A 17,281-nucleotide genomic window follows, 5' to 3' on the forward strand; every position below is an offset into this window, starting at 1 on the left:
AATTAACTTGACCTTCAAGGGGGGGGGGGGGTGCCGTGGGGGGGGCGGGCCGCCCCCCTAAAATAATGGCAGGGGAAACACTGCTATGGTGATTGTTTGAGCCTGCACTCAAGTGATTTTGAAATAGTAAATACAATATAGTTTAATAATATAGTATGACTATACTATTTGATTTTAAAATTGGGTTTTAAATGCAACTGAATAATAACTCGTTTTTTCTTTTGGCACATTCATGATGGTTAATTTTTAATAAAACTGCAGTATTGTTTGGAAATGTAAAAAAGTTTACATAAAAACATTTTTTTTTTTTTGTATTGTAGGCCTATTTTTATACTGTTTTATTTTTTATGAATTATGTTGTATTGAATGTAGGCCTCTGCACTTTTGTCAGTTCAAGCATTCCCTGAGAGTCAACCCCATCTCCTTGGTGTTGCTAGTGACATGCTTTTACTGTTTGAGTTACAGGAATATAATAATTATAAAGGCCTACAATAAACATTCTAATATCCTAGCCTTTGTTTTGTGCAACACAAACAAAAACGGTCCGTTTTTTATATATATATATATATGCAAACATTTTAATCATAAACATGCCCATTGCGTAATATTTAAAGTGATCCTTCATTCACAGCTGTAGCTACATAATTAGGTCAATGGTATCATCCAAATAGGCCTACCATATCCCAAACCTGCAGTACTTAAATAATGCAAGTCATTATCAGGCGAAGTGTATGCAGCAGAATCTCTATGTGTTACAGTAATTCTCCAGGTCATAATAGTCACAGTAGAAATGACAGCACTGCTCTACAATGCCTCTCTTTGCAACACTGCTTCTGGCAGTGCCTATCTCTGCACTCTGAGCAGCCACTCCAGTCTGCCGCAGGAAGGGGGCGCTGTTCCTCATCTTTACGCCTGTTGAAAGACGAGCAGTGTTACAAGGGATTCAAAAGTAGTCTATACAGGCGTAGCATGCATACTAGTATTAAATTAATTAAATTAATCAAATAGTTTTCCATTTTCTACACAACGCATACAAACAGAAAGACCTTAATGAACGTCGAATAGGCTACTCTGTTACACTCTTCAAGAGATGGGGAGACCAGGGATGGTTGGCTACAGGGACTTAATTGGATACTGCCACAAAAATGTTACACCTGAAAGTCTGCCCTTTTGATGTTAAAATATCTTTTTTGTATAAGAGTAGTCTAATGGCTTGATAATATATCTTAAATTTATCCTATTAAATTTCAGACTTAAAAGGGATAGTTCACCCACAAATGAACATTGTCATAATTTACTCACCCTCTTGTCATTCCAAGCCTGTATGACTTTCTATCTTCTATTGAACATAAAATAAGATATTTTGAGAAACGTGTAATTCTTTTTTTCCCTCTAAACAATAGAAGTAATTGTGCAGGTGGGCACCAAAATTGTCTAGATGCCAACATTTTTCTATATAATTTTCTTTTGCGTTCAAAAGAATAAAGAAAGTCATATTGGTTTGGTACAACAGTATGATGACATAATTTTTAATGACAGTTTTATAGCTATCCTAAGTATGTTTACTTGCACTGTTTTATAGAAAAAAATGCAATAAATAAATATGGTGTAAATATAAATATGGTAACAAATACATTACTAAACAAAATCGGTTTTTAGTTCGTTTTTATAATTTATTTTTCTTCTCTCTTAAATTATAGCCTCTTAAACTCTACCAGACAGACAGACAGACACACACACACACAATGTGATATTGAATTTGTCTTTTTTTAACCAATAACTTTAATTTGCATCGATTGGGTTATCTTAATGCTTGTTACGCAAAATAATTTCTACAAAAAAACATGTATAGTAGGCTAGGACTTATTGTAATGTTGACAATCTATCGCACAGAAATACATGTGTAACAAGACTCACGGAAACTGTGCTCTCTGATACGCCTGCCAGGCTGGTAGAAGAGACCCTTGTCACCACAGACAAGCAGCAGCGCTTCCACGAGCTGAGTCCCGCACAGTCTTCGATTCCCGAACGCACCACTATGGGTCACCAGAGAGCCGGCACACAGCGACAACAGGAGCAATCCAGATCTGTGCATTCTCCTTATGAGGAAACTTTACAGATCATGAAACAAAAAAATAGCAACTCTTTCCTGTCTGGGCAGGTTGATTGTGTCCTGTCAAGAGTGAAAGTGTCATTCCAGCCCACTAGTACTGTGGTTATTCTCTCTCTCTGTCTGTCATGTCTCTCTCTTCTAATGGACTCTGTGTTTTATGAGGGTCCATCAGTGAGCTGAACAACTAGCCTCAATTAATCACCTTCAATCAGTACAAATAATTACCCCTATCAGCTCACCCCAGTCATCCCAGCCTTTCTCTTCCTGGCCCCCACTTTGTTTAATTACCCCTATTAAGCTTTATATAAACCTGTGCGGCTTTCATCTCTCTCTTTCTCTCTCCAACCTTCTGTCTTTTTCTCACTGTTGTCTGAATCCCAGCATAGCAGCTCAAGCTATTTTTTTGTTTGTTTTTTGGTTCCTATTGTCTGTCCCTATTGGCTTTCTCACTAATTAGCACTCCTGTTCTGAGGATAACTTGCAATGAGTAGAATTATTTGTACATTATTAAAGGGTCATATGATGCGATTTAAATTTTTCCTTTCTCTTTGAAGTGATACAAACTCTTGGTGCATAAAGAAGATCTGTAAAGTTGCAAAGACTAAAGTCTCAAATCCAAAGATATTCTTTATAAAAGTTAAGAGTCAACCACGTCTACCTAAAACGGCTCGTTCTAACATGCCCCCACATGTCTATATCAAGATGTGGGAAGAAGAAAATACAATACAGCAAACCTGTGCCCATAAACAGCATAATCATGGAGTTTTATGAGTGTTGTGAATGAGTGAGAGAGGATGGGTGGGATTAGTTTAGGAAAACTCAAAGCTAAATCTGAGGCCTGTCAGATTACAAAGAGGAACATATGAAGACAGACACATAGACACACTAAAAACGTGTCGTTTGAAAGGAAACTCATCACACATTTTTGAAATCTGTACTTTTATAACCACAGAGGGTAAGTGCAAGTCTATGAATGTGTCTCTAACATTATATAAGGTTAAATCGGTATTTTTTCAGAAATACTCTGTATGAAAATTAACACATTTTATATTTTGGTTGATTATTAATTATTAAGAATGCCTGTGGACGTGGAGAAGATTATTCAGTTTATTAAACAAGGCGACCAGGACAATGTTCAAATACATCTGGATGAACACTGAGGTAAATACGATTTCAAGCAAAATACTGAATTGTAATTAAGTATAATAAGATTAATACTGCACATCACTGTGCCAGGCAGAAAAAAACTGTGTTAGAATCTTCTACTACTTCTACAACACTCAGATATTAGCCGTTTCCATGACAACAGAACTGGGGTAAACCTGAAGGGTGTTTCTCATTACTTATCCAGTCATTTTACAATTTCTGCAGTGTGGTGAAGTTTTAATGTGTCTAGCATTTGCAGAGCCTTCAAATTCTGCTGTCTCTCTTATATTTCACCTTTTAAATTCTCCCTTTGTTATTCACAGTACTCACAATGTTTCTTTTTTGATGTGGAAGAAAAAGAGAGAAAAAAGGTAAATTCTAAAGTCTATGCTAAAGTTTGTGTGTTTCTGTCTGCCCTCAATCCGAGGGCACACGTGGCTTGGATTAACACAGCTAATAATGTAAATCTCACTCATCCACCTTCACTTATCTTTATCCCTCACTTCACTCTCATCTCATTCATTCAGTGTATATAATAGTCACAAGCATGTTTTTAATCCAGCTTTTTTTTCTCTTTTTGCTATATACTCATCACTTTCCTACATGTGTGAACTGAGAACAGCAAAGAGAGCTGGAAGAGGTAAATCTTTCACATGACCTACAGAAAAAGAGCAGGTTTGCGGTAGATAAATAAAAAGGGAGTGAGATGTCTGTGGGAAAGAAAAACGAGAGAGGTGGGTAATCTGAAACTAATATACTCGCCGTCTGTCTCACCCTGGGGCACCTGTACTGTACATATCGACACCCAGAGTGTCTGTGTCAGATGTGCCTGTAATTATTTATTTTGTTGTTACTAAGCACCAATTATTGTGCCGTGTGTCAAAAAGATAATTGATTGGTTCTCATAAATTCACAAAAAGCCGTTTAGACGGTTACTCTGTTCATGATGCCTGTGCTCACAAAATAAATTTTTTATAAATTAAAGCCTTTATAATATCTCCCCTGTGTTCAGGGATTGTACCCAAAGCCTTTATTAGTCTTCAGTGAATTTCAGTATTCTGTATGTAAAGAAGCAGGCCACTGTTTAAATCTGAATCTTGAGTTTGAAGGGCAGACACTGACTTTATTCTTTTCCATGTCACCGCTCGTTATTGCTAAAAGCTTTTTTTCTGCTTGTTTACCTCACTTTCTCTTGTCTCTTGTAAATGTTTGTTCTTCTCCACTCAGTTTCGCCGGAATAAAGTGAGAGAGTATGTTCCAGACTCTGACTCAGATTTTGACTCTGATGAGAATGAGGATCAAGAACTTGTTCTGCGGAGGGTGAGTCAAACTTGTTTCCCAAACTTTTTTTTTTCACAACTTCTTTCATAAAATATGGCCAAAAGCACAACCCAGCACCACATCCATAAATTTGAGAATTTTCTTCCTTTCTTCCTTCCTTCCTATCTATTGTTCCAACCTGTCCCACAATAGTTAATCTATCTATCTATCTATCCATCCATCCATCCATCCAGAATTTCAGTTCCTTACATTCAAATTGTAACTGAAATTAGAAGGGTTGTCCACATACGTTTGGTTATGTTGTATTTCATTATATATTCCCATCAAATACAATGCAAAATAATTCAAACTTTTCCATCATTTTCCTTTCTGTCTCTTCCAGAGGCTTGCTGCAACTCTGATCTGGTTCATTCGTATGCGGCTGCAGCCAGGCGTTTTGAGAGTGTGTCTGCGCACTCTGAGATTTATCTCACGTGATCGAAAGGCCTTGGCTCCTCTGATCACAGACTATGCCATCCTAACTCTTGCTCGACTTGGGGGCATCTCCGCCCTGCCTACCTGGCCTGAAGAAGAGGAGGCTGAGTGGGGCTCCTCCCACAGTGACATCACTCCTGAGAATGAGACAGAGACACATCTGGATAATAATGGCAGCAATGCACAACACCCAACATGTTACAGGGAGGGAGATGATTCAGTCTGTGTCTTTGCAGCCTGTGCTGAGTCTTTGGTCAGTGAAGGTGTGCAGATCAACCCTGTGAATGTGACATCTAACTGTAATGTTGGGAGAGAAACAAATGAAAGGAAAGATGGGGTCTGTGGGCTGTTGACAAGAGGAAAGAGAGATGCTAGAGGAGAGAAGGATGAAGAGGAGGAGCATGACGATGGAGAGGTCTGGAGGAAAGAGGCGATGAAGGCCCTGTGCAATGTCATCTACAACAGCCCGAAAGCACAAGAGAGAGCCTGCATCCTGAGGTGTGACTCAAATTGTTACATGTGAAGCATTTGACAAATATGGTGTCAATATTTCAATATCATTATAGAAAACTCATTCTCTGTTTTATTATCTTGTGCTTTGTTTTCTTCACCAGGTTGCTCCATGGCCTGTCAGAAAGACTTAAAGATGGCATACATTCCTCATCACCTCCAAGTGGTCAATTTTATGAACTGCGGCTTCTCTTTCTGTTGACCGCTTTACGGCCTGAGCTTAGAATAGAACTCTGCCAGGTAACACTCATTGATACAAATGTAGAATATGGTATTATTATGATATTATTAGTGATACATACACTGTAAACATTTTTTTTTTTTTTCAAAGTTTATTGGATTATTGGAGTACACTTTTTTTTTTCAGGCCAATTACCACTTGTGGACAGAAAGATGGAGCAGGGACTCCCTATTAAATGTTTTTATACAATTAAGTGCTGCATTTCAAAACGTGAATAGTACCATACCATTAATGTATTTGCATATTTTATGGGTAAAATGATCATGATGGATGCACAGTGCCATTTTACAATTTTACTAAACGGGGACAATGAAACGTTTAGCTGTACTTTAGCTTTTTAACTTAAATTCTGAATTTTACTTATATTTTTGTTTAACGCATATTTTATAAAAAAAAATTCATTTGAAATAAAACAACAGTTAGTGGACCCCCTGCAGGATCACTGTAGACCACCTAGTGGTCAAAGACGACATAAAACAAATTGTTATGAGAACACAAAACTGCCTCTTTCATATCTGTGGGCATTTCAGAGACTCATTGTTTGTCCTCTTCCTGTCAGGAGCGCGGCGTGTCCATGCTGACTGCTGCTCTGGAACAGTGTTTAGAAGTGTGCTGGGGAGAAACGCATGAGGTGCTGACTGACCTCACAGCACCCCCTGTGTCTAAGGAGGTGACTCAGCGTGCCCTTGAGATTATCAAGACCCTGTTCAACATTACCTACAGTGTGCACAGACAGGAAGTAGATGAGGTTAATGCTGTTTTTTTTTTGTTTTTTGTTTTGCTCCTAATAACCACATCTGGGTCCTTCCATCATGAACTCTATATTTTACTTGATCATTCACACAATGGCCAGCAAAAATACAGGATTATTAACAATAACAATTTGATCAACAAACCAACAAATAGCACAAAAATGTACATATCATCAAATCCATTGCTAATTCTCACAATGTGGCCTTGACACAAGGGAAAAAAAATTAGAAAGTGGATTTAACTAAAACAAGAGGACAAAATAATAAAACAGTCGTGGGAAAGAATTCTTAATTTGACACCACAATCTTTTTTCCCACATATCGTGTGGGGCTGATGTTAAGAACAAAAAAAAATATAAAAAAATAATCACACCTATCCACTTCATTGTAATATTGTTTTGGTTTTCTTTCTTCTGCCACAGGAGGCTGTAGATTTGTATCGTCACCTAGCTGCAGTCCTGCGTCACTGTCTACTCGTGCCCTGTGAGGGAGAGGATAGAAAAGAGGAGCTACAAGGGTAAGAGTGAGAATCAAACCACTGTAAATCTTGAGAGGTCTCATTCTATTGATCTCTATAACTCTCCTGTGCTGAATATCCACAGACACACAGTGAATGTGCTCTCAGCGCTCCCACTGCAGTGCCTAGATGTTCTGCTATCCGTTCACCTATCTGAAGGTTCGAAGGAGTCCGGCGGAGTCAACATGGACTGCGTTAACACTCTGCTGCTCTTCATGGAGAAGAGACTGGACAGAGTGAGAAAGAGCGCTCTGAACTGTCTAGTGTCCCTGTAGCTCAAGAACATGGCACTTGTAAGGCCAAAGTTAAGGATTTGATTTCCAGGGTCCTCATAGACTGGGGTTCAGTTTCCATAACATGCATGTTAAAGGGATAGTTCACCCAAAAATAAAAATTCTGTCATCATTTACTCAACTTCCTGTCGTTCAGAATCTTTTCTTCCTTGGAACATATAAGACGATATTTTGAGAAATGTCCATACATCGATGTTAACCAAAACTGTTGGGTTACCAACATTCTTCAAAATATCCTCTTTTGTGTTCCACAGAAGAAAGAATGTCAACAGGTTTTGAACAACAATGAAGACAGAATTTAAATTTTTAACGTTTATCTTCTTATATATATATATGAAGACGTGGAGATATAGGCCAAAATATTTTGCATTTGTAAAATGTATTTCATTATAAATGTTACGTCTTCAAATGTGAATTATACAGGGCCATAAGCTGAAGGAAAAGTTGGCTCCAGTGTTAAACCTGTTGACTGAGAGCAGCAAAGCTCACAGGGAAACTAGGCACTATCTCAGACAGCAGGTACGATACTCACCTCAAAATACTTTTTAAAAAACATTTTCACCAATTTAGTGTGCTTTAAGGCTGTTCAAACCAAGAACAATAGCTATTAAGACAACTATAGCAATAATTATATTATGGTTCACACCAACTTATTATAATGGTGTGCTGCAGTTATGTTGTCTGTTTGGCTATCAATGTTTTTATAGTTTTTTTATAGTATGATTTCAACTATATTGTTTCTCTGTGCCGTTATCATTATAGCTGTGGTATGGACTTCCCTATTCTCATAGAATTAGAATGATTACTAAAAATGTATAGTTATGGTTATCATAATAGTTATTGTTCTTGGTGTGAGCCTATTAAGTGTTACTTTTGGAGCACTATATAAATATGAAACATTAAGTCTGACACATACTTGTTATTCTCGTGGCTGTGTACCGGGAACCTGATCCTGTGCTATTTTTGAGCAGATCCTGCCTCCACTGAGAGACGTTGAGATGAGGCCTGAACAGGGGAACACATTGAGGGGCAAACTAGTGCGACTAATGACCCATGTCGACACTGATATCAAACACTGTGCAGCTGAGCTTCTCTTTGTGCTCTGTAAAGAAAATGGTACATAGATGCATCTACTGAACTATGTAAAGTGCACTGACAATTATTATTTATATATACCGTGAAACTGAATGAATATCATATTCATGTATCATGGTATGAGCATGTTATAATTGAACATGTAAGTGCTGGAGGGATGTAATATTTTTGTAGGCCAACCCAGAAGTTAACGAACTATACCACGGTTGCATGACTTTAATGTCACCACCACTAAGCTTCAGACAACTCTTTCAATCTTTATTTAAAAGCAATTTTCCTTAAAGTGTGAATTACAATAGTTAAAATGTGAAAATATCTTGAGCTTGTCTTAAAACACAACACTTATTTCAGGCATTTAACCAAAGACCCGTTCAAAAAACCCATTGCCTTTAGGACAATGGAACCAGAAATGCTAAAATTCTAATTCATTTCCAGATTTTGGTCTACAAAAATGTCATCCTGCAGCACTCTATTCATAATACACCTTTCTGTGACATTTAAGATAGTGTTGTTGGTATGGTATTCATTAACTCTTTCTCTCCCAGTGAGCAGGTTTGTGAAGTACACTTACGGTAATGCAGCGGGGCTGCTGGCGGCACGGGGTCTATTGAACAGCCGTGGCCTCTCTCCTCAACCGCAGTACTCCAGTGACTCTGACTCAGACACGGAGGAGTACAGACAGGCCAAGGACAGGATTAACCCTGTGACGGGACGGGTGGAGGAGGAACAGCCTGATCCTATGGAAGGAATGACTGAAGAAGAGAAAGAGGCAGAGGCGCTCAGACTCATAAATATGTTCAACAAGCTCTCACGGTATGTGTGTGTCAAGAGAGATTCCACCATAAATGTGGTGAAATCATCACTGATTTCCTTTTCAAAACATTTGTGTAGTGGATAGGTAATCACCATATATATATATATATGTATGCATTTTTTTACTCATCATTCGTATACTTCTACCACACCCGCTCAGAGGCAAAATCATTCAGCCAATGGGAGTGACAACGGATGGCAAACTGGCGCCGCTTTGTGGCCAGACGAGGCACAGCGCTGTGGAGGAGGAGGACGAAGAAGAGGAGGAAGAAGATAGTGAAACAGAGCAGTAATGATGTCAACATGATCATGATGATGATTAATGACAGACAGGTGCAAGATATTTTATACTAATGACTGATATAGCGCTGAAACAATATTGATATCTAAAAATCCTATAACTTACAATAATAAGGAAATAAGTTATTGGTTCATTTAATCAGTTATTGTAAATATGGGATGTAAAAGGAAATGATATTGAGACACGAAACAGAATAAACCAAGCTCTGTATGATGTGTGAGGAAAAGAATAAGGGATGCAAATAATAATAATTTATGATGTACACAAAATAGCGGAGAATGTCGTTTCTTTATAATTTCTTTGTGTGAGTCACGATATCAGCTAGAACCCGTAAAATAGGAAGCTACTAAGAAGCAGAGGAGGAAAGAAAGAGACAAAGAGAGACAGCCATCACACCGAAGACAAACACTCCTGGAAAATGCTGCTGGTGTTGCCATGGTTTTGTTACCATGGTAACAACAGGAAACGCAGTTCTACGGATTCTTTTTTTTTTTTCGCGCTCTAGCGGGAGTGGAATGTTTACCTTGAAGAGAACTGCCGAGGTGCAACAACTTAAACCGCCAGTGGCTCTAACACATTCTGCAAAGGAAAATCTAATTTTCCTGCAACTTGGAGGTGCACTGGTTTTGTTTGAGAGAGAAGAGTTTCTCCTTTCTCCAAATAGGATGTGCTTGGAACGTCGACAGCTGAATCTTAAGCCTTGGTGCTGAGCGTCAGCAGTTCAATGAAGGAATTGAACAGAGTCTCTAGCCAGCCCTGGTTGGCCATGCACTGCTGAACCACCTCCTCCTGACCCGGATCCTCCTCCGCTGCCTGTTCTATGCTGTCCGTCTGGGGAGGGAGAAAGAGAGGAGAGGGTTTTTACGGGCACATACATGGATACAGTGTTGCATTTCTCAAATAAGCTCATAATTCCTCATACCTCCTTTTTACAGTGCAAAAAGGTGTGATATTTGTAGTGATGGAGAGAGTGATAGAGACTGTATATTCGACAAGTCTCTGTCGACAGCTTCAGGTCCTGGCAAGCAGAGAGAGATGGGGTTACAAGTAAAGAAAGAGAGCTCAGATTTCAGCTCAGATGTATTATTGAAATTAGGGTATCTGCAGGATTTTTAAGCTCAAATCTAAGACTTTTTAAGACCTTTTTTAAGACCTGCACAAATAAAATTAATACCATATAATACCAATGTCTATGGTAACATATTACACTGTAAAATGATTGTAAAAAGCATGATTTACAGTTCGGACACAGGTTTTCACAAAAAATAAATAAATAAATAAACTTCACATTTCAGCCTTTAAACCATTTTTAAGAAAACGTATGAGTCAAAAGTATCAATTATTATATTAATTTAAACAATTATTATCAATCATTATATTAAATAACAAATATTTTTTACTGTTAATCGTTTAGATTTTTATAATGCATTATCTTGTCGATCCACCAGTTCACATTTACAACTCTGCGTGTTTGTAACATAAAAACATGGGTTGATTTTCACATCGGTCTGAACGAAAACAGCAGACTGGATTGTTGAAAATGCACATTCATTCTCTGCCAGCAGGAGGCGCTTTCAGAACGGCAGAAATACAGCGGTTTCCCCAGTTCCCCAGCACATGACTTTGAAACTTGCAGCTCTCATGTTTAATCAACAAAATCATGGCCTTTTGAAGTTTAATCGCCACATTCAGCCATATCGCAATTCTCGTCTTTCTGTCCCCAAATTTAAGACCCCCTGAAATCATAATTAAGACTTTCTTGTACCATTTAAGACATTTTATGACCTTAAATTTGATACAACTAAATTTGAGACTTTTTAAGGACCCGCGGAAAGCCTGATTTGAAATACAATGACCCCAAAAAGCTTTTGGACACTTCACCAAAGAACCTTCATGACTTTCTTTCATCTGTGGAGAACAAAAATTAGATATAATGCAGTGTTTTTACCATGAAAGTCAAACTGACTTTTATTTTATGGACAAAAATAGTTAAAACATTCCTCAAAATATCTTCTCCTTGTTCTTCATTGCGTTATCTTCATTGCATTATATAACAAAACATCAAATCAGTTGGCATCTGCAAACAAATGGTGCCTTTTTAACCATTTTTGCAATGTTTAAACAAATGGTCCAGAGATCACAGTTCATCACATTAATGATGTTTATTCAACTAACATTTAACTTAAACAATTAACTTTTTATCTTAAAAAGTGAGCTTGTAATGTCTGTCTTTAAAATAAAAACAGTGTGGTTTAATATTTCATTATATAGTGCAATAGGGGTGGTAAATCGAACAATTCGTCATGATACAATCTGAAATCGATTCTCTTAGCCAGCAATACATTATTTGCCGATACCTCAAAAAATGCTATGATATGATTACAATTTGATTAGATTTAGAAGCCTGCGATCGATATAGCAATATTTTGTTTTTTTTACACAACCAGTTACATTTTTATTAACTCAAAAACGCAACCATAATTTAACAGTCAAACAAGTCATCTAATGCATCTTATTAATTTATAAAAACATCTAGAGATTTTTTTATGCATTGCATCAATGTATCATATAGTTACTCATTTGATCGATGCATCAATCCATATCGATTATACCCCTATAATTCAACAACATTTATATTTATTTTTAGGCATGGCTGAAGTGCCCAAATACTTCTTGTGGTTTCTTATTGGACTGCTTAATTATGTAAGTGAGAAACAATTGTGTATACAACATGCCTGCTGTTTGGGAAGGCTCCTTTTGACTCTGTTGAGGGTTTTGCGGTTGTAACTCTCACCACCCAGGTGCACTTTAACCGCTCCAGAGTCTAGGGGGTCTGCTGTCATTTGAGGGAACATGTGCAGTGCCTCCTACAGGATGGGAAAGGAGGGAGAGTGAGAGACTGCTAGACATGTTCTTTAGAAAACACAAATCAACAAGTCTTGAGTACTCAAGAGGAACAGCATTTGAGTATCACTGAAAGCCAGTGTCACCTGATGCTGGACACTCATGTTGACCCTTCTCAACAGCCTTCGTTTCTGTTCGTTGAGGATACTGTCAATCTTTCTCATGGGTGGGAGATAAAGCTCATCTGAGGACAAAAGGGGAGGAGCCAGTGATAATGCATTGGTACCGAGTTGTTAAATTGAAAAATACCATTACTTTAGATTCACATTTCCGTTCAAAGGTTTGGGGGTGGTAGGATTTTTATATATTTTTTTAATGTTTTTGAAAGAAGTCTCTTATGCACACGAAGTCTGCATTATTATCAACACTGAAAACACTTGTGTTACTTAATATTTTTGTGGAAAATTATACTTTTTTTTATTTGTAGAATTCTTTAATGAATGTAAAGTAAGTTTAAAAAAAACAACATGTATTTGAAATCATAACTGTCTTTACTGTCACTTTTGATCAATTTATATCAATATTTAACTAGCAAAAGAATGAGCAAATTGCCGTTTAAAACAGTGTTAGATTATTTTTGCACATTTATCTATCAGCACAGGTTTATTTATTGCTACAATATGTTAGTTTTTCAGATATATTTGTGTTTAGGCATGGAAAGATGGCATCAGTGGCCTATAAACTTAATTTAATGAATCTAAAACAGCCTGCATTAGTCACTGTAACTTTCCACTCCTCTTTTCTAAGCATCTTTTGCTTGTCATTATTCTTCCAGTCTCACCTCATTGTCCTCTCTCTCAACCTCCTTTGCTTTATTAAACATCCTTCTCTCCCTTAATCACCCCACCCAGTCCTCCACACATGCACTTTATATTTCACCTAATGATGTGCGCTCACCGTTGGTGTCCTCAAGAGCTTGGATCATGTCTGGGTCCAGAGCAGTGCTGACCAGCATCTCTACATAACTGCGGAACATCTCTCTCATGGCCCGACTGTTTATTCCACTGCGTGTGGATACTGAGGATAGAAGAGATGCAAAACACATGAAAAAAACAGAAGGCACACACCAAAAAGTACACACATACACACACTCTCTCTCTCTTTAACAACTTAGTTTTGGCTCCACAAAACAGGAAATGCAAAATTAACTAAATTCAGTGTCCATCATGGCATACAGTGTGCTGGTTTATAGACAGATTGTGTATATATATATATATATATATTATATGTATATTATGTAATACATTTTCAAATATGACAGTTTTGTGACAATGTAGTCTGTGCTATTTAAAATAAATGCAGTATTTTACACTTTATATTTATCAAAGAATCCTGGAAAAAATGTTGCACAGTTTCCCCCCCAAAAAATCAAGAAATGTTTCTTGAGCACCAAAATTCTTTCTGAAGGATCATGTGACACTGAAGACTGGAGTAATGACTGCTGAAAATTCAGCTTTGCCATCACAGAAATAAATTACATTTTAAAAACATATTACAATAGAAAACAGGTTTTAAAAATGCAATGATATTTCACAATATTACTGTTTTTACTGTATTTGTATAAAAGCATAAGAGACTTCTTTCAAAAACATTTTAAAATCTTACTACCCCACACTTTTGAACGGCAAGGTATAGTGCAGTTACACTGATTGACGCTGCTGATAGCTTTGAGTACTTTGCAAAACTACACTCAAATGGACACACATGGTATACTGCACACAAATAGCCAACCCATACACACCTTCATCCTCACTAGGCGGATCAGGGAAGGAGTCTGAATCAGAGGAAGAGGGCATTTCTTTCAGCCACTTCTTCCTCTTTTTAGGTGGAGGTTCTGCCTTTACTTTCACAGGCCTGCTCCTCGTCCTGTCAACCCTCTTCTCCTCTTTGACCCTCCCGTGCTCCACAACTGCTGTTTTCCTCTCCAGCTTCTCTTGAGTTTGTCGCTCTTGGAGCTTCTTTTCCTTCTCTCGCTCTTTCTCCCTCTCCTTCTCTCGTTGTTTTTCCCTTTCCTTCTCTTTCTCCCTTTCTCTTTCCCTCTCTCTCTCCTTCTCCTTTTGTTTTTCCTTTTCCCTTTCTCTCTCTCGTTGTTTTTCTCTTTCCTTCTCTCTTTCCCTTTCTTTTTGTTTCTCTTTTTCCCTTTCTTTTTGTTTCTCCTTCTCTTTTTGCTTTTCAAGTTCTCTCTCCCTTAACTTCTCTTTTTCCTTTTCTCTCCTAGATTTCTCGATCTGTTCCCTCTCTCGTTCTCGCTCCCTTTCCTTTTCTCTTTCTCTCTCTTTCTCCTTTTCTTTTCCCCTTTGTTCCCGTTGCTCTTTCTCCCGTTGTCTCTCTCTCTCCTTCTCTCTATCCTCTCGTTCCATGCGAGGTGGAGTCAGGCTGCGTACAGGTTGTGGCTTAGGAAGAGACTGGCGTCTGGTAGGAAGAAAAGACATTCATCTTAGCAACGACAATATACTGATTAAATTGACAGTTTGCCTGAAGTGAAAATTCTGTCATTATTTACTCAGCCTTGCCTAATTTTAAACCCATATACTGTTTGTTTTTTTCTGAGGAATGTCTTTTCCACACAATGACAGTTCATTCATAGTGAAGAATTTCTGTTAAGATTTAAGCCTATGCCACAGGTTTTACGTCAGCAACATCAAATGTCATTAGCTCTCGCATATCTCAAAATCAATTATCATAACGCCAATATTTTATTTGAGAGCTGAAGCATTTGAAAGATTATCAATGAATAAATACTTAAATTGTGTTGCTTTCTCACACAAACCTATTGTTTGATTGCAGAGGACTGAATATAGCGTATGAGTAAGATGGACCATATTTATGGTGCCTTTTTAGTGTTTTTTGTTTTCTTTTTAATGCCTGATAGACATAGCACCACTGTGAACTGTTTTTTTAAACAAGCTGTATGCAGATTCTTGAAAAAGTCTGTGCTCCACGGAAAAAGCAACAACATTTAGGTTTTGAAAGCATGTGGGTAAGTAAATGATCACAGAATTCGTTGATTAACAGTAACTACTCTATTAACTGCAATATAGTACAGGACCACAGTAGCTCCAGAAGTGCATTTAGGGTGAAATTACCTCAGTGTGAGACTGGGCCGATGCCAGGGTTTCCGCGAGCACACTCGGACATAATCCTTTTTATTCACATTCTCCAAGAATTTGACATATAAACGCTGATAACGCATCTTTGCATCTCCAAAGTAGCCCAAATACTGCCAAAGAGTGACAGAGGACAGACAGAGTGAGTTTAAGGAGGTGGTGTAGTATTACTTTTTTTATGCAAGCCATCCAATGCATGCTATCAATGCTTATCAAATACAAAAACACACTCACATTACTGGTAGCACAAAACTGTCGCTGTCCATCTTTGATTTCAGGAGCGAACTTCTGCAGCAGAGCTTTCTGGACCCTCCATATTGGAGGAGGCTCTCGTCCTGTCTGCAGCGCCAGCTGAGAAAAGCCATGAGAATTGAGCAAGTTAAGTCGGCATTAAATAAAAACTAATTTTTCATAATTCATATTATATTTTGCAAATGCATATTATAGATCTTATTGTTAATGATTCATCCATGCACGTTAAATTTTTTGACCTTTTCATGTTTAATTAAATTGACATAACTGGACCTTCCTTAGAAACAACAGACTTCTCACTGATGTATAGCAGATTTTTCCAATCATTTAGTCTGGTTAAACCCTGCCTTTCCACAATCGACTCATTTATTTTTGACTGCAACACCCACTTCTCAATTCAAACAACAAGAGACAGACCATGGATCTCCAAAACTGCTCCTGGAGTGCTACCGTTCTGCAGACTACAGTTCCAATCATTTCAATTTCAATTTCAAGCTTTTATTGTCATTGCATCGGAATGCAATGAAATTTCAGAGACTACACACAGAGGTGCTACAATATGACATTATCATGTTTCAGCACACCTGTCTGTAATTTTCAAGTTACCCTGAACAGCTTGATTAGCAGGTTCAGGTGTATTTGATTGGGGTTGGAGCTGAACTCTGCTGGACAGTAGCTCTCTAGTGCCCCTTTTCCGGGTAGCATGAACCGGGTGCTGGTTCAGAGCTAATGCTATTGCCAGTTCAGAGTTGGTTCGACTGGCGAGCCTTCTAAGAACCGGTTTGCTTTCCACGGGCTAGAGAGCCACCACAGAGCCAGGTCTTACGTCACTGAATACGTGTCATCTTTCCCAGCAACGCTAGCGTGGCAGGGCCAAACACAAACACAAACACACCATCAACAATGGCGGACATTGCGTTACTATTGATGTTCATGGCTTTGTCTAAAACCAGTTTAGGCTGGTTGCCTAGTCTTAGCTGGTTTAAGCTTGGTTCTCACAGCTTGACCAGCTAAGACCAGCCTGACCAGCTAAAAAGTTGCCAAAACCCCTTTAAAACCAGCCAAAGCAGCCAATCAGCTTAGGCTGGTTTTAGCGGTTTTTTTCAGTAGGGAGTTTTTAAGCTTTGCTATGGCAGTAGACAGCTGAAATACACCATACGTCTCATTGTATAAAAGTTTTCACATCCTCAATGAAAGATTTTAGGTGGTTTTGATAGTCTGGTTTATGAAAACCGTAAGCCAGATCAGGTAGAAAAGATATAGCAACCCGAGTCAGACCAGTCTGAAGGTCTGTTAAAATTTGGTCTCAGAAGAAGAAGAAGAAGTTTAAATAGGATTTCAGTAAGTTGATTTTTTCAAGCCAACTTAATAAGCGAGACCAGAGTGCAAGAAAGAAGTTTCCGAAGTTTCCTACAGTTGTTTTTGATTAATTGCATCAATAGTGTTTAGCTGCTATTTCAAAAATGGAGGTCATGGAGGTCA

The 17,281-nt window shown here is 38.0% G+C and overlaps 3 protein-coding genes across 5 annotated transcripts in view; 1 reads left to right on the plus strand and 2 right to left on the minus strand.

Annotated features, from left to right (window-relative positions):
• Positions 1-598: 598 nt before the first annotated feature.
• Positions 599-2,230, minus strand: LOC107730741 (insulin-like). Its single transcript, XM_016541649.1, has 2 exons — positions 1,918-2,230; positions 599-912 (listed from the first exon to the last, which is right to left on the minus strand). Exons 1-2 carry the CDS (start codon positions 2,093-2,095, stop codon positions 746-748), a joined length of 345 nt encoding a protein of 114 aa, XP_016397135.1. The 5' UTR covers positions 2,096-2,230; the 3' UTR covers positions 599-745.
• Positions 2,231-2,926: 696 nt separating this feature from the next.
• Positions 2,927-10,075, plus strand: LOC107730731 (synembryn-A-like). 3 transcript variants are annotated; one of them, XM_016541632.1, is made up of 14 exons: positions 2,927-3,068; positions 3,189-3,274; positions 3,583-3,630; positions 3,882-3,899; positions 4,487-4,579; positions 4,923-5,512; positions 5,629-5,764; positions 6,325-6,513; positions 6,940-7,034; positions 7,120-7,270; positions 7,751-7,846; positions 8,299-8,443; positions 8,968-9,235; positions 9,396-9,636. In XM_016541632.1, the coding sequence occupies exons 2-14, from the start codon at positions 3,245-3,247 to the stop codon at positions 9,526-9,528; spliced, it is 1,992 nt and encodes a 663-aa protein (XP_016397118.1). In that variant the 5' UTR covers positions 2,927-3,068; positions 3,189-3,244; the 3' UTR covers positions 9,529-9,636. The 3 variants fall into 3 exon arrangements, with proteins under 3 accessions (XP_016397118.1, XP_016397119.1, XP_016397117.1); XM_016541633.1 differs by lacking the exon at positions 2,927-3,068 and having other exon boundaries at positions 3,198-3,274; positions 3,583-3,629; positions 3,880-3,899; XM_016541631.1 differs by lacking the exons at positions 2,927-3,068; positions 3,189-3,274 and adding an exon at positions 9,858-10,075 and having other exon boundaries at positions 3,297-3,629; positions 3,880-3,899; positions 9,396-9,568.
• Positions 10,076-10,085: 10 nt separating this feature from the next.
• The window catches only part of LOC107730729 (proline-rich protein 12-like), a 25,326-nt gene continuing 18,130 nt past the window's right edge, over positions 10,086-17,281 (minus strand). Inside the window, exons 9-16 of the mRNA XM_016541624.1 lie at positions 15,782-15,898; positions 15,527-15,660; positions 14,182-14,852; positions 13,338-13,457; positions 12,527-12,624; positions 12,272-12,403; positions 10,459-10,554; positions 10,086-10,367 (exon numbers count right to left, since the gene is read on the minus strand). Coding sequence (XP_016397110.1) covers positions 10,230-10,367; positions 10,459-10,554; positions 12,272-12,403; positions 12,527-12,624; positions 13,338-13,457; positions 14,182-14,852; positions 15,527-15,660; positions 15,782-15,898 — 1,506 coding nt within the window. The 3' untranslated portion in view covers positions 10,086-10,229. The remainder of the gene's footprint in view (positions 10,368-10,458; positions 10,555-12,271; positions 12,404-12,526; positions 12,625-13,337; positions 13,458-14,181; positions 14,853-15,526; positions 15,661-15,781; positions 15,899-17,281) is intronic.

Source organism: Sinocyclocheilus rhinocerous, unplaced genomic scaffold, assembly GCF_001515625.1.
Source record: "Sinocyclocheilus rhinocerous isolate Xijiao unplaced genomic scaffold, SAMN03320098_v1.1 scaffold549, whole genome shotgun sequence".
Classification (NCBI taxonomy): Eukaryota; Metazoa; Chordata; class Actinopteri; order Cypriniformes; family Cyprinidae; genus Sinocyclocheilus; species Sinocyclocheilus rhinocerous.

Coding starts and splice junctions, on each gene's coding strand:
- LOC107730741 (XM_016541649.1), bottom strand. CDS start 2,095: ATGCACAGATCTGGATTGCTCCTGTTGTCGCTGTGTGCCGGCTCTCTG. Junction 913..1,917: donor TATCAGAGAGCACAGTTTCC/GTGAGTCTTGTT, acceptor GTCTTTCAACAG/GCGTAAAGATGAGGAACAGC.
- LOC107730731 (XM_016541631.1), top strand. CDS start 3,500: ATGTGTCTAGCATTTGCAGAGCCTTCAAATTCTGCTGTCTCTCTTATA. Junction 7,271..7,750: donor TGGAGAAGAGACTGGACAGA/GTGAGAAAGAGC, acceptor TGAATTATACAG/GGCCATAAGCTGAAGGAAAA. Junction 8,444..8,967: donor TGTGCTCTGTAAAGAAAATG/GTACATAGATGC, acceptor TTTCTCTCCCAG/TGAGCAGGTTTGTGAAGTAC.